Below are 16,922 nucleotides of genomic sequence, written 5' to 3'. Positions count from 1 at the left end.
ATTCTCTTCCTGATGAATTTAATTTCAAGTTCACCCTGCTTCCAGAGCCCCCTCTCATAGAGTACTCAGATTTTACAAAGTGCTGCCAGACATACCATCTCAGGTGAGCCAGATAAAGCCCTTAGAAGCAGGAGGAGGAAATGATTATGTCTGTTTTACAGAGGAGAAAACCAAGGTTCAAAAAGTCTAGCTATAGTAGTGACCAAACTCAAAGCGCACTTCCCAGTCTGTTCCCCCTTTTAACTGCACAACATAAGGATCTCCTGGTAGTGAGACAATCCACAGGGACCTCTGCGTGGGTCCTGCCTTTCTTAGCCATGCCCAGATGCAGTACTGTGGTCTGACTGTAGGCGAGGTCCTGCACAGGCGGAAAGAAATTCACACACTATCCCTGGGACCCACCACGTCACCTAATACGCGCTGGGAACCCTACAGGTACTTGGTGAGGAGCCGAATTCCCTGTTGGAGGTGTGGTCTGGAATTAGTCCTGTGGCCCTCAACTGGATTGGCACTGATCCTGGGGGAGGGGCGTGTCCTGTTTATCTTAGAGCTCACCCAGGCTGAGTTCTCTGGAAACACTGGCTGCACTGACCTGTCCTGAACCTGACCTCCTCTCTCTACTTAGAGATGTGTCTGCCCTGTCTGCCTGGCCTCCAGAGCTGATTCAGGGTTCCAGGACTGGGGCCATTTCCTGAATCTCTCTTCCTGGTCTACCACCATCTCCATGACCTTGATGAGCCAACCCTGCCTTTAACATCATCATACACTCACACCAAAGTGCCCCAAGCAGGCAGAGCCATCTCTCCTGCTTCTGTTCAGTGCCTGGAGCCTGCACCAGCCTCCTGACCACCAGCCCCACCCATGGGGTCAGCAAGGCCATTCCAATCCTACCACTTATCTGCCCTGTGACCTCGGACAAGTCAATTCCATCTCTGCCTCGTCAGTTTCCTCATCTACAAAACAAATCCAATTGCATCAGCTTCATAGAGATTGTGTGAGGATTAGATGGAAAAAAAATATATGTCATCATTATCATCAACACTCAGACTCACTGGCTGCTACTGTGGACTAAGCAATTTATATGCAAAAATCAGCGCCTGGTAAAAACAGGCCACCTGATGCGAACAGCCAACTCATTGGAAAAGCCCCTGATGCTGGGAAAGATTGAGGGCAGAAGGAAAAGGGGGTGACAGAGGACGAGATGGTTGGATGGTATCACTGACTCAAAGGACTTGAATTTGAGCAAACTCTGGGAGACAGTGAAGGACAAGGAAGCCTGGTGTGCTGCAGTCCATGGGGTTGCAGAGTCGGACACAACTTGGTGCCCGAACAACATGTATTAAGGTTTTTCCATGTGTTAGGCCCTGTTCTAAACATTTAAGTGGGTTCAAGCGTTTAACCCTCAAGACAGCCCTGTGTATTGGCACTGCTGTTCGCTTCATTTTAGAGAAAACTGAGGCTCAAAGGTGGTGCTAACTTCCTCATGGTTATAAACTGAGAAGGTGATAAAGCTGGGATTCGAACCCAGGCAATCTGACTCTAGAGTTTTTAGTGAGCTGTACTGCTTGTTATAATAGATGTTCAATCAGATCAGATCAGATCATTCACTCAGTCGTGTCCGACTCTTTGCGACCCCATGAATTGCAGCACGCCAGGCCTCCCTGTCCATCACCAACTCCCGGAGTTCACTCAGACTCACGTCCATCAAGTCAGTGATGCCATCCAGCCATCTCATCCTCTGTCGTCCCCATCTCCTCCTGCCCCCAATCCCTCCCAGCATCAGTGTCTTTTCCAATGAGTCAACTCTTTGCATGAGGTGGCCAAAGTACTGGAGTTTCAGCTTTAGCATCATTCCTTCCAAAGAAATCCCAGGGCTGATCTCCTTCAGAATGGACTGGTTGGATCTCCTTGCAGTCCAAGGGACTCTCAAGAGTCTTCTCCAACACCACAGTTCAAAAGCATCAATTCTTTGGCGCTCAGCCTTCTTCACAGTCCAACTCTCACATCCATACTAATAGGTGTCTGTTATTGTTTTGTGATTTTTATTATTATTATCATTCATCTTATTTGCCCTATATACAGAATAGCCACCTCTAGCTCCAACTGTACTCCATTTATCCTGTGGTACTTAATCTCCAAAAAGGATTCCCTCTGCAACCCCACCCCCACCCCACACCTCCCAATATCCACACCCTTGAATCTCCGATGGGCTTTTGGCCGAGAGAATATGGTAGAAGGGATATTCTCTGACTTCAAAAGCTAAGCTGTAAGAAGACTTAAGATTTCCTTTTGGTCTCAGGAGACTGCCACGTTTCAAGAAGCCCAGGCCGCGTGAAGCAGGCACGGGAGGGCCAGCATCACCAGCCACCTCTGGGAGTGAGCCATCATGGATGTCCAGTCCAGTCAGGCCCCCTGGTGACCCCAGCCCCAGCCAACCTGAGGGAGCCCCAGCTGCACCCAGTCAGTCCACAGAATCCTGAGAGTTTATAGCAAGTGTTGCTTTGAACCAAGAAGTCTTGAGTGACTTGTTTGGCAGCAGCTGATAACCAGAATACTCCTGGCAACAATTGATAACCAAAATCCTTCTGGTCCAGTATTAAGGTTCCAACATGCCTTGAAACCAAGCTCCAGTTATCTAGATTTGACTTCTCACTAAATTTTCGAGGCAAACACCTCTTTGGAGTAACAATAAAATTACATTTATTGCCCTTGGGTGTTACACTGTGTGTGTGCCTCGGTTCCCTTATCTGTAGAACAGAAATAGTAAGAGGACCTAGTTCACAGCATTGCAGTGAGGGGAACGGGAGTTAATTCACAGGAGATGCTCAGAACCACGTCTGGCCTTTAGAATCCATATACAGGTATCCCCTGCTTTTCGAAAGTTTGCTTTATGCCACTTCACTTTTTATTAATAATAAAGACCTACAAAAGACCTAACCAAAAGAAACCCCAAGATTTTAGCTTTCTTGAATAAAGGTAACTGCGTCTTTGCTTTATGCCATTTGAGCTTATGGAAGGTTTCATGGAAACACTCTACTTTCAGATAGTGGGGGGAACCTGTACTAAGTGACACCTCTCTATTAACTGAGACAGGCATTTTGAATTTTAAAATCTTAATCCTCATACTTAACCTGAAGGCTAGTGGAATTACCTGCTGTTCCAAATTAGCTGCAGGGAGTTACTTATAAAGCCTTGTGGCTAGTGAAGGGGGTCAGGGTTTGGACCCAGTCTGTGCTCTTTCCCTCTCCCCACTCCACCCCCGCCTCAACACCGCCACCCACCCTTCTAGGGAGAGCATTAGCTTGTGGACTCAGCGCCCGTGGAGCCCAGAACACAGACAAATCACAGCAGAGCAAGTGGCTCATTAGCCAATTCCAGCTTGATCGGCTCAGGTGGCCCAGGGTTCCCAGTGTCAGCACCTCTGCGTGACACGGCTGCGTGGCGGGGAGGTGCCCTGCCTGCTCATGAAAGCCTCCGGTTAGCACGGCAGGAAGCGGCCTGCTGCCAGCAAGGAGGCCCAGCTCTCCTGGGAGGGCGTCGGACGAGTCGGCACAGTGCACACGTGTGTGTCCCTGCTCTCCGGTATCCAGAGTCCAAAACGCGCCATGTGAACAGAACCGAGGGACTTGCCAACATGGAACCCAGAGGTCCTCTCCAGATGTGGGGAGGAGGGAGGTTCTGGTTCAGGAGGAGAGATGGCAACACGGCGAGTTCTTTCTTTGCAGGTCCCACTGGTGAGAGGACACTTCTAGCTGTCTATGCCTGTCGTCTTGGGGAGAAGAGCACGTTATACATATGGACATCCACATTCAGAGCAGAGAAGCGACCTGCTCAAGGTCACAGAGCTTGCCAAGGGTAGGGTGTGATCTCATCCAGGCCCCCGATTCTGCCCCTCTTCCCTCCCCTCTAAGGCCTGCCCAGTCCTCTCTCCTCTGGACACTCCCTGCTGACCCGAGTCTTCCCTGGACCCCGTGTGCCTGCTGTGCTCTACACCCTGTGACCCGGACACTCTGCTCACCTTTAATCATGTGTCTTCCCCACATCTTTGGGCTTCCAGACTTACCACTTCATCCTCTAGATTGACAACCAGCCAAACTGACACCTACATCTGTTTAAAGTCTGGTAACCGTTAAACGTTACTCTTTTGCCCTGATGGGCAGCCAGTGTGGTCCACCTGGGGATGCACCATTCCATCACTTAGGGATCTGGTTAAAAGCCACCTCTTGCTGGGTCTAGGCTCAATTATATCACCGCAAATCCATACGTTCAAGTCCTCACCCCAGTATCTCTGAATGCGATTCTGGAGATAAGATCGTTAAAGAGGTAATTAAGTTAAAATGAAGTCACTGAGATGAGCCCTAAGCCAACAGGGCTGGTGTCCTGATAAGAAAGGAGGGTTAAGACACAGACACCCAGAGAGAGAAAACCCCGTGAAGACACAGGGCGAAGACACCCAGCTATGAGCCAAGGGGAGGAGCCTCGGGAGAAACCACGCACGCCAATCTCAGGCTTCTGGCCACCAGAACTGGGAGAAAATGCACTTCTGCTGTTTAAACCACTCTGTCCATGGCACTTTGCTACGGTGTTCCTAGCAAGTTAATACCCGTGGGGAGCACTTGCTGATGGCCAACAGAACCCCCTCCTCACTCCTCCACTAGGAGATCTCTTTCATGACACTGTTACTGTGTTCGTTTCTGAATCTCCCCCAGTGCCTGATGCAGGTCACAGATGCCCGGTGGGTCTGAACAGAATCCACTCCACATCTTCACGCACAGTGGCAGTTTGGGCCTCTGTCGCAGATGACAAGGGACCTCTTTCCCAGTCCCTCCTTCTGCAGCACTTCAACAAGTCAGCCGCTGCTGGCTGAAATTCCATTTGTTTCGTAAAATCAGGATCACAAGCTAGATGCAAAGCAAAGGGATCTAAGCTGGGGGGAATGGGAGAAGAGAGATGAGCCCGGGAGAGTGTACAAAGAGACTGGTATCCAAAGAGTCGGACGCGACTGAGCATGTACGCATGCACACTGGCATAGACTGTTAAGTGAAGGTGACCAAGCGTCAGTCTTTTAGAGGGAGGACCCATTTTCACTGACCAAAGCTGAACATGGAACCCCCAAATATGAAACAGATGAATGCATCATTGCTCTGGCAGGAGCAGGGTGGACAGACCCCCAAGCCTGCCTTCTTGCTCTCCCATGATGCCTGCATGAAAACCCTGGAGACACCAAAACAGAAAACCCCCTGATGTAGCTCATAAATGCCCTGGGAGAGCAGAGTCTGAGAGACTTGGATTTGAATTCTGAATTTGAATCCTCCCAAGAGAGTAGATAGATCCTAGGTGCTAGGAGGGCATGAGCCCTGTGAGTCTTGCTCACCCCCATCTTCTCCATCATCCACCAGAATATCTGGTATGTGGAGAGCAGGGCTGGTGTGGTGCTGAGGCCAGCAAGGCAGGTGGGCATTTGAGGGCACTCCCTATCAGTGAGGACCCTGCCTCTGCGTGACTGGGGAGGGAGTGCTCCCTTAAAGTTCTCAGGGTAGGCGCCTCCTTTGCTTCACTGTACTCCAGGCCCTAATCAAAGGCCCTCAATCAGTAAGTTGTTTGATTCATTCACTAACCTAGTTTCTTCACTACTAAGATGAGGATGCTAAAAACAGCTTTGCCAAGTAATTTTAAAATTAGATAATACATTTAAGCAACCAGTATAATGTCACATAGTGATCAGGGCTATTGTTAATTTCCTTCCTCAGTGAGATGGATCAGACAACACATATGCTGAAAGTTCAGGGCATTTTCCAGAAAAGCTAAGAAACCCAGGGCTTCCAGAGCCAGTAGGGGAGAAGCCCGAGAAACCACGGTTCTGGACCCTGCAAGGCCGTGGGTTCCAAGTGCGTCCTCTACACTGCGCCCGCCTCTTTTCTGGCTCTGAGCCTGCAGGGGCGGTGGGAGGGCCAGCACTCACCTCTCTCGGGGCAGCTGGTGGTTGGGGTTGTGGCGGCAGCGGACACTGAGGCCGAAAAGCTTTCGAGCCGTGCGCTGGATCTTCTGCCTCTGGGCCTCCATGGCGCTCTGCAGGAGCTTGTATCGGTTCTGCAGGTCCCAGTCGTTGCCCCAGTGCTGGTGGATGCTCCCGATGGTCAGGAAGTGGTTGCTAGGGAGACGCTTCATGAACGATTTAAACTCATCTAGCAAGAGACAAAGGCGAAGGAGACGGGCTGAGCACGACATTCCCCATTGGAGGCTGCCTCAAATGCTCAGCCCTACCCACCAGTAAACAGGCCCGCACTAAAGCCAACTCCTTGGTGGACTATAAACATGGTACCAGCCTGCTCTGCTCCTGGCAGGTAGTGAAGAGGCCACTGCACTTTCAACGATGGGTCTTTTACCAGTACTTCACTGCATCCCGCATCCTTACTTCAGACAAGGCTGCCCAAACTTCTATCATTTGAATGCCAGCTTTATAACAGTGATCACGTATCACTTGTACTTATATCTTACTTAATATTTTCTTTGAAGTAATTAAACCACATTTTCACCCAATCGACAAAGAAAATCACTATAACATGCATTTGGTAGGATGGGAGCTGTAGAAATAAGGCTGTAAAAATAAATATGATGAAAACGATATGAACGAATTCCAGCCAAATACTGTGGCCTGCTGGATGACTGAAACCCATGCCTGGTCTCAATCTGAAATTTAGGGAAGTAGCAAGAGACAGTGTGGAAGGATATCAGCAGCAACCAAAACATTCTGTGATGTAATCTGCAGAGGGACGGGGAACTGACACGGATCCCCGCCTGTCTGTGAGTCCCGTGCTCACTGGAAGCTGTGTGTGTGGACCACCTCTCCTCAAGTCACAGTTTGGGAAACTCCAGCCTAAGAGATGGGGACACACGCTTGGGTCTCTAGGGCCTCTGCCTCAGTTTGGGGTGCTCAGTGTATCAGCATGAGCCACAGTGTGACACAGCCTTAGGAATGATCTGGGTCAGATTTCTTGTTCTACATTTGGAAACACTGAAGCCTCAAGTGGGAAAATGATTTTTGGAAGGTAGAATAGTCCACGGGTAACAAGAGGAAGGATTAAAACATGAGCTGTTGTTTTCTGATCTAATATTTACCCTCACCCACCCCCAGGTATTGGGAATATTAATGAATTAAGGGGTTAACCATTTGCAGGAAAAAAAAAAAAAAGCCTAACTAGTCAGAATATCTATTTATTAATCATATCTATCTATATCTGAACCTTAATACTTTCACTTTATGTTATAAGCCCTACGCAAAGAACTTCCCTGGCGGTCTCGTGCTTAGGACTCCACGCTTCAACACAGGGGACATGAGTTCGCACGCTGGCAGGGGAACTAAGATCCCACCTGCTACATAATCAAAAAAAAAAAAAAAAAAACAAGCTACAAGGAAATTTCGGGTATATTAGGCATTCATTAAAAAAAGCCTTCAGAGCTTTCAATAAGCATGAAGCTCAGTCTTCAACACTTAACACACATAACTGATTTTTATAGCAAACGTACGAGATGGCTGCTTTAGTGCCCTCCTTCTACAGAAACTGGGACACAGAGGTGTTAATTAACTCGCCAAGGTCACACAGCCAGCAAATGGAAGAATCAGAACTCTGGATGGCTCCAAATCATGTACTCTTAGCATATTTACTTACTCTCAACACATAAACAGGATCAGAGAACTGGGAGCCAAAACTATGTATTTTTAATATATTTTATATCAAGGTGCTAAAAACAGGAGTCCTCAGCACCTCATTACAGACAATCAGACACGCAGGAGTTCAAGCTGATTCTTAAACTGTGGATGGCTGTATAACCATGATTGTTATACAATTGTTATTCAACGCCTCAGTTTTCCCATCTGTCAATAATAGCATCTAATCCAAATCTTCAGAGAGTGACATAGGACGGCATCTGCCTCGTTTTCAAAATCCAGAAAGTGCTGAGTGGACGGTTGTGTAAGATGGGAAGGATGACTGCATGGACAGATATATTCAGTGAGCCGGCTGGAGGCAGGGGACTGGCCCTGATGACTCTGATGCTTTAACCAGTCCAGCTCTCCCCTCAACGCAGCTTATCTTGTAAAGGGCTCTGTTGACCTTGGGGATAACGGTCCTTTCAACGAACCAGAATTCGGGTCAGGTAGGAACATCTAAACAAGCTTATGGTTACCAGGGGAGAAGAGGCGTGGCAGCCAACTGGGAGACAGGGACTGACACCTCCACACAGCTGTTCACAAAACAGATGGCTAAGAGCCTGCTAAATATAAACAGCAGGGGAACCCTACTCAGTCCTCTGTAATGGCCTACGTGGGAAAAGAATCTACAAAGGGGATATATGTACATGTATAGCTGATTCACTTTGTATACCTGAAATTAATGCAACATTGTAAATCAACTATACTTCAATAAAAACATTTTTTTAAGTGAAAATGATTTAATTTCTTGACTAAAACTCCCAATAAAAGAGGCGTTGCAGTTTAGTCGTTAGGTCATGTCTGACTTTTTGCGACCCCATGGACTAGATCCCTCTAAGCTTCTCTGTCCATGGGATTTTCCAGGCAAGTACGCTGGAATGGGTAGCCATTTCCTCTTCCAGACAATTTTCCAGGGATCGAACCTGAGTCTTCTGCATTGGCAGGAGGATTCTTTACCACTGAGCCACCAGAGAAGCCCAAAGGAGGCACAGACCCCTATTTAAGTGTATAAACTAGGTCCTATTTGTCCACTAACACTCCAGCCATGAAGGAATCAATGGCTTTGACCTTTGACCAGACATTAATCCCTCCAAATGACCTGGTCCTGAGTCATTAAGGTTATGGGTTGCAAAGGAAAGGAGGAAAATACACAGGTACAAGCCACATATACGTGTGGATGGATGGGTTTGTCTTCATAGGCACAAACATTTCAAAATGGATAAGTGCAGGATATCTGGGGGAAAATGTGCTTTTGTGGAGACAAACTGTGACACGGCAATCATTTCTGCGGCCTTTTCAGCTTACTCTGCAGCGTCTGCGCTTTCTGCATTTCCTCCCCCCACCTACCCGCCCACCCATCCTACGCGGCTTCGCTTCTTGGGAGAAAGGATGCTAGGCTAGGCATCCCTACTACATGTGCACACAGCCGACACCCACCTCTGCTTTTTAGCAATCAGTAGAATCTCTTCGCAAAAGCATTTTATCAAATGCTTTTTTTTTTTTTTTTTGAGGCCAAATACTCGTCATAACACATTTCCTTCATGAAGCTCTCCTCTTTCATAGATTCCCAGGATTTTAAATGGACTAATGGGTGCAGGTTCCTAACGCATCGCAGCTCCACTGGGTGACCCCGAAAGAATAGAATCCTGGATGCTTTCTGTGCTCCCAGAGCTGGAGCAGGGCTTGGAGTTCATGGAAACCAGTGGTTTTCAAACCCAGCGCTCTACGGCTTGGCTTTTATCTGTGGTACACAGTGGCTCCAAGGTACGATTTTGTTTGATCAAAGAGTTTCTTGGAGAAAGATTTAAATAAATGCAAATATTAAAAACAAAAACATGTCCTCTCATTTATCAGATGGGTAGACTGAGGCCTGGTGGGGGGGTTGGGTGGGAAAAGTAGAATTAATAAGTTACAGAAGCTGCTGTGAGCACTGGATTTGGAATCGGGGTTCCATTACCAAAGCTGTCACTTACTGACTCTGTGGCCCTGGGGAGACATTGGCGCTTGGCATCCTCCCTCCCCTAGAACACAGTGATATCACTACATATTTCAGTGTAGTTTATAACAGATTTAAGGAATGTAAAGTTGTGTTAAAAATAGAAGTGCTCTACACATATGTCCATTTATTTAACACATCTCTGAGAACATATTAAATGCCAGATATCCACTTGGCATCTCTATTGGAAGTCTCAAGGGTTCCCAAGTTTTTCACATCTGAAACTCAGTACACAGTCTTCTTTCTAAACATTCCGGGGTGTTCTAGCTCTGTGCAAGGTACCCACGTCCATCAGACTGCTTAATGTAAGACCTAAAAGTCCTTGGAGCTCACCTGAAGACCCTTCCTCCAACTCTTGGAGCCAGTCTACCATCAAGTCCTGCCAAGTTTTCCTCCTAAACATCTTGGCAATGGCGTCTCTACACATTTCATTTTTACTGTCTATACCATCCTCCTATCCCACATCGCAGCCATGTCGCTCCTGGGTGCCTTCCGCTGGCCGACCTCTACTCACCCTCTGAGCTCTGCACACGCTCAGATGCTGACACTCTCCCTGGAGGGGGCCTCTCCTGACTCCCTGACCACACCACCCTCCAACAGCACGTGACCTGCTCACAGGAGCTCCTCAGTCCACATACACCAATGATTAACATGTCACCATTACCTGCGTAGTTAGCTGATCAATGCCTAGACGGCCCATTAACTAGAAGCTCTGCAAGGCAGAGATCCAACTTTGGGCCTCACCTGCTTTATGGCTTCGGGTGACTGTCCTCCCCTGAAATGCATTTCTCTCAACCACAAAAAGCAGGAAATGGCCAAATTACCTGAAAAGTGACTTCCAGCTATGAAAGGCTGAATTCCTTGGCTATCTACATCAATATCTACACATATATGTACCTATATACATACCCATATTTGCACATATGTGTGTGTTCATTTATTTTGAGAGACATGTACACACACACACACACACACAGACTCAGGAATCAATACAACTAGCTCTGACTCCTCTCTCCAGAGGCTTCCTCTGTGCTCCAAGGCATTATTCTGTCTGTCGTCTGGGTACCACAGAAGCAATATATCACAGGACCACAAACTTGATTATGTTATTCATTATTCCACTCAGTGGAGATTTATTGAGTGCCTCCTCTTTGACAGCTACTCGAATGGCTCTGGACCCTCCTGGGTGAAAGGCTGGCGGGGAGGGCAGTTGCTGAGTGGGTTCCCTTTAGCTATCCTGATGCCCGTCAGGATGTGTGGCCTCCATGCAACAGTCCCACGAGGCTCCCTACCTGAGTTCTCCAGGTCCTTGTACGCTTCGGCCCACGACTTGGCCATGGTGGCCAGTGTGTACTCCATGATCTGGATGTCGGTGATGGGGCAGTTGCACTGTGGGAACTCCTCGGCACACTGGCATCGGCACTGGCTGTTCTGACACACGTATTCCCCCTCGCCGTTGCACATGATGTAGCTCAAGGCCGACTGGACGAACTTCTCCTGCAGATACTGAGGGAAGATGATCTGAAGACCTGGAGGAGAGCAGCGAGAAGCAGGAAATGGAAGGTTATAGAGGAGGCGTTCCATTAAGAGTTTCACATGCAGGAATCTGAAGCTGCTAGGCTTTCCCCTTGTGCACTGGGACAGACTAGGTCTGGGCCTGCCCAGATCTATGCAGGGCAGTGCTGGCGAGGCCTCCAGTTCCCTTGCTTCGCCTTAAACTTCTCAGAGTGTGATCCTGGCCACCTCTGCTCTCTCCATACACTATTGCGTGATATTAGCACTGAAGCTAGAGCCAGATCCATTAATATACCTTTTCCATTGTGGGAGAAAGCCCTTATTGAAAGCACAAGCTCACTGTTTATTTTTCCTTATTTCCTTCATTTCTTTCCTGTTCCTTTCTTCTAATATTTGTGAACCTTATTTATGAAGCACGATCCTGAGCTAGGCGCTAGGTCTATAAGAGATTAAAAAAAAAAAAGGCATGATCTTTGCCCTTGGGGAGTTTACAATATAATCAGCAGGCACGACATCACACCTCATCACAACACAGCCTTACGGACCCAGGGTAGAGCTGGCCGTATGCGGCAACTGGACAGCTGAGGCAGCGTTAGCATCGCTGGAACAGCAGGGAAACCTTTGTAGAGGAAATGATACGTGGGCTGATTGAAAAGTGAGTCATTATGTAAAAAGGGCTACGAAGCATATTCTAAAGAGACGGGTAGCAAGAACTAACATTTCACATGTCTGGGAGCTGCTGGGAGGGACATGAACTCGGATGGGTGGGCGGGCAGTGCTGGAGGAGAGCAGATTTCAGAAAAGGGCAGATGCCAGAGATGAAAGGTCTTTATCATGTGCTGAGGAGTTTGGACTTTATCCTGTGAATAATGGGATACTTTGGTAGTTTCCCCAGGTAAGAATGACATAAACAGAGTTACATAATTTAACAGGACCACCGTATCATTCACACATACACGCAATGGGATCAGGGGAGATTGGTGTCCAATTCATTTTCTCTCCTTTGCTTAAAAATGAAGAAGGCAAAGCTCACTGAGAGGAAATGGGCCATTCATGGTTATAAGAGGAGTACTCCTGATCGCACTGCATGATCTTTTCTCTATGAAGTACCTGACTAAGCAGAGTCCTGATCCTGAGGACCCGTGAAGGAGAAGGGTTTATCTGGGCAGAAGTACTACTCTTGCACCCAGGAAATGTCAAAAGAGCAGGCCATCGCCGATGGTGCTCCCCAAAAAAAGGACAACTCTGGGCTAAATTAAGTCATTCAAGTACTTTCACCTGGGACATTTCTTTCCCCCTCATTTGGAGCTGCTGACAGGTTTTGCCACCGATGTGTCTTGGGGCAGTGGTTTTACTACCCACTGTGCTCTTCGAATTGAAATGTTCTCCTCATTCATGCTTCACGGACACGCCTAACCCTACTCATCAGGGATCTGCTGAACAGACTCGACATTTCTCTCACTCTCGACTTCACAGTTGTGTCTCTAGATTTTTATCTTTCTCTTGCTTATAAATTATTTAAAAAAAAGTGAAACCCATCATTTCAACCTATCGTCATACGGCAGCTAAAAAAAGGACTATTTTCAGAGGGGACTTGGGAAAAAGAAGATGGTGTCTCCAGCATGCCTTTCTGGCAGAAACCGTAGCACAGGGAAGAGCTGGGCATTGCTAGAGTCAGGCTTCCCCACGACTGCCTCAGTCCTCTCAGGTTAGCTAGCCAACCTGTCAAAGGCTCCACTTTCTCTTCTCTAAAATGGAGATACTGTCAGTACCTCCATCAGAGGGTGACTGAGGGAGCCAAGTGACATAATTCTTGAGAATTGTCTAGAACACTCTCTGATACATAGCCAACAATAAATGTGCTTTATTCTTCTTCTTGATGATGCTGCTGCAGTCATTCCTATGATTAAAGTTTTTTAAAGTTACCACAGAAGCCTCCGGATAAATGAAAGAACAATATAGCTGTGAGTATTTAATCAGAAGGAAAGATACCCAGAACACAGTGTGGAGATATCTGGAGAGCTTCCACAAGAAGTGGGGTTTAGAATTCTGTGCTGTTGAACCAGCACTGATGGGAGGGCTATTGGGAATGGTAGATCCTTTGTCAATACTCACAGAAGGTGTTCTAACAAGCAGGGCTGGGCAGCCGGGGTGACGGTCCACCACAAGGCTATGGGAGCTCCACCCCACGAGCAAAGGGCCCAAACTAGCTTGAGTCACTGCTCACAAGGGCTCCTGTATGGAGGCGTGAGATGCAAATACGGAAAGGCAAAGCAAACTGAATCCAGCAGTAAAGTCCTAGACCAAGTCTCCAGTTCTTTCAGAGTAGGCACTATTGAGTCATTTTATCTGTATCACCGCTTTTTGCTTCCAAAGCAAAATTTATTTTTAGCTGATCCCAATCCCCTATAGGCATGTGAGTCTATGGACTGGGGTTAAGTTTCTGTTGCTTAAAGAAACTCTATAGACTGTACTCTCAGTCCTATTTTTCTAGCTTGCTCATCATTTTCTTTCTCTCTTTTGCAGGGGATAAAATATTCTATTCTTGGTGCTGGCCCAAAAGGAATTGGGGGAGAGCGTTTTTCAAAAATTGCGTCAAATCATTTTTCTGTCTGGCAAGGATACAAAAGCCGGTCTTACCTACCCCATCTAATGCAACGGAAAACAGATGAAGTTTGGGGCTGGGGGGTTTCTGGGAGCAGCTGAAACACAAAACTGGCTGCTCTTTAAAAATGGAAACCCAGAACCTGCCAAGCTGACTCCGAGGCGGAATCTCCTGGGCAAATTTGAAAAGAGAATAATGAAGACATAGCAATTAAAAGGCACTTTTCTGCGAAATGTCATTACTATTTAAAGTTACATAACCATTTCTCCGGCAGCGGAGGTTCACATAGCAGTCACCACCGGAGTCGTCTCCCTGTGACCTGTGTCCAACAAAGAGGCCCATTGCTGGGCGCCTCCTTCATGGGCGCCGGAGTCCTGCCCGCTTCAATGGGAGCTGTAAATAACGTGGAGGGGGATTTGGCCTGGGGATCCGCCGTGTGAAAGATATACAGCTGCCGGCTGGGGTGGCACCTCCTGTCCCCTCAGTTCCCAAAGACAGACACACACACACACGAACAGGGAAACCGAGAAAATGAGAGAGAAAAAAAGGCCGCCCTTAATGCCAAGCATATAAATCTGGCCTCACAAAACCCAGGAAGGCAAGAGTTGAAAGTTCCATTTGCACACCAACTCACCCACGCTAAACATATGGAATCTGTTCCCCCCAGTCTCATTATACTTACCAAAAAAACAAAAAAAAATATCTTGTTATACTTTAAAACGGAACACTCGGCTGTTGCATGGAGCCGACGTGGGAACCCTGGCGGCATCTGCCTGCCCTTTCCCTGATTTCCGCCCCGCAGTCCTCAGCCCCGCCTCCACCGCACCTTCAGCACTCTGGCCTCACGGTATTCTCTGTCCTGTGCGTATTCTCTGTCCTGTGCGTGCAGTCTTCGCGTGCCAAGGCGCCCTGTCTTCCCCATTACACGAGACGTCTCTGCCTCCTTGGCCCCTCCTTCTCCTTTGCTCTGGACGCACCGGGGGCCCCGCCCTTTCGCAACCCCTCCTTGGCGCCGAGCTTGCTCTTTCCACCGTCTCTGCACTTGCCCGTCTCTGTGCCCAGAATGCTCCTCTCCCAGATCTCGGCCTGGCTCCTGCGTCCTGCCATCCGGATGTGCCCAGGCCACCCACGCTCAGATGCCTCTTCTATTTTCTTCACAGAATTAGCTGCTGAATGAAATTATTTTATTCTTTTGTCTTCATTTCCTTTCCTTCCCCCCATTAGACAGTGGGCTTCAGGGGGACAGGGGCCTGTCTGTCCATGACAGTCCCTCTGAGCTTAAGTTAAGGCCAAGCCCCAGGGAGGTTTCAGATATTCATTTGTTGAAGAACTGTCCTCTTTCTCATTCCACTTGGAAAAAGAGTTGCCCCTGAGAACTCGGAGGCTGTTAGAGTTGAGGACAAGTCCAGAGCTCTACAGCCACAGTGACAGACTCAGGACTTGACTCTGGGAATTCCGACTGGATTCTGAAACACTGGCGGGTCCTTCCATGTCTCCAGTGGGAAGGGATGCAAACTGAGACAAATGCCTGCCTTGGGGTCCCTAGGGGTGCACAGAGTAGTCTCTGGGAATGTCTTAGCCTCCATGAAACTTAGTTTTCTTGCCTGTGAAGTTAAATTCCCAATAAACACTTCCAGGGCTACTGTGAAGAGTGAATGAGGGGAGACAAGGCATAAACAGCACTTCAGCAACATCTGACTCTTACAGATTAACTATGTCCTCTGACCCCAGATTTCACGTGTTGAAACCCTAACACCCGAGGCTAGGTTTAGATACGGTCAGTAAGGTGGGGCTTCCATGATGGGGTTTGTTGTTTTTATTCAGTTGCTAAATCATGTCCAACTCTTTGAGAGCCCATGGACTGTGAGACGCCAGGCTTCCCTGTCCTTCACTATTTCCCCAAGCTTGCTCAAACTCACGTCCATCAAGTCAGTGATGCCATCCAACCATCTCATCCTCTGTTGTCCCCTTCTCTTCCCACCCTCAATCTTTCCCAGCATCAGGGTCTTTTCCACTGAATCAGCTCTTCACACCAGGTGGCCAAAGTATTGGAGCTTTAGCTTCAGCATCAGACTTTCCGTGAATATTCAGGGCTGATTTCCTTTAGGATGGACTGGTTTGATCTCCATGTGGTACAAGGGACTCTGAAGAGTCTTTGCTCTTATAGGAAGAGGAAGAGACAGGAAGTCACTCTCTCTCCTTCTCTCTCTCCCTGGGCTCCCCCTCCTTCCCTCTGTGAGCACACTGTAAGGAAAGGCCATGTGAGCAAACACTGAGAAGGCAGCTAAGAGCCAGGAATGTTTCTTCACCAGACACTGAAACTGCTGGCACCTTGACCTTAGACTTTCCAGCCTCTAGAATGGCAGGAAATACTGTCTCTTGTTCAGACCACCCAATCTATGGTATTTTGGTATAGCAGCCTGAGCAGACCAAGACACCAATTGACAGAATTAAGTGCTCAGTAAATGTTAGATTCTTCCATTTGCACCCTACTGGAACATAACCCATTATCTGGACCACACTTGAGCCCTTCTTGGAAAAATCCTTCTTAAACAGCCGTATTTGGGCTAGTAGGAAAAGGCCAAATGGGCATTTTGTCTTAATAGCACTATAGTATTTATTGTAGGTCTTTATTATTATCACTCCATTGTTTGTACTTCAGTGCTCCTTCCTTCCTTCCTCCCTTCCTTCCTTCCTCCCCTCTCCCTGACATCTGTCCTTCTTTCCATTTTTCCTCTCTTCTCTCCCCACATATTGCTTAAGCCCTACTGTGTGGTAGGCACCGTGCTGTGGATACCAGGGCAAATAAGGCAAACCTTCCTTGCCCTCACTGACCTCACAGTTTAGGAGGGAGACAGATCTGTAAACAAGCTGCTTGGATGCAATGAGCCCAGGGCTCTGCCAGAAGCACAAGGGTGCTTGGAGAACGCACAGGAAGAACACCTAGCCCAGCCTCAAGCAGGGGTAGTCAAAGGCACTCTCCCAGAGAAGTGGCATTTAGGCTGAGACCCAGTGGATCAACAGGGGTCAAGGGATGGGAGATCCACAAGAAGAGTGGTCTAGAAAGTGGAAACACCATGTGCAAAGGCGTTAGG

General features: G+C 48.0%; 1 protein-coding gene across 2 annotated transcripts in view; it reads right to left on the bottom strand.

The window, feature by feature from the left end:
• BRINP1 (BMP/retinoic acid inducible neural specific 1) overlaps positions 1–16,922 on the bottom strand; it is a 197,486-nt gene that overhangs the window by 24,507 nt on the left and 156,057 nt on the right. For both annotated transcript variants that reach the window (XM_070376070.1, XM_005891939.3), the window contains 2 exons: positions 11,000–11,236; positions 5,963–6,185 (listed from right to left, as the gene is read on the bottom strand). In XM_070376070.1, coding sequence (XP_070232171.1) covers positions 5,963–6,185; positions 11,000–11,236 — 460 coding nt within the window. The remainder of the gene's footprint in view (positions 1–5,962; positions 6,186–10,999; positions 11,237–16,922) is intronic.

Source organism: Bos mutus, chromosome 8 (assembly GCF_027580195.1).
Source record: "Bos mutus isolate GX-2022 chromosome 8, NWIPB_WYAK_1.1, whole genome shotgun sequence".
NCBI classification, from domain to species: Eukaryota; Metazoa; Chordata; class Mammalia; order Artiodactyla; family Bovidae; genus Bos; species Bos mutus.
The sequence above is the reverse complement of the archived record's forward strand: the minus strand, read 5'-3'. Positions and strand labels throughout refer to the sequence as shown.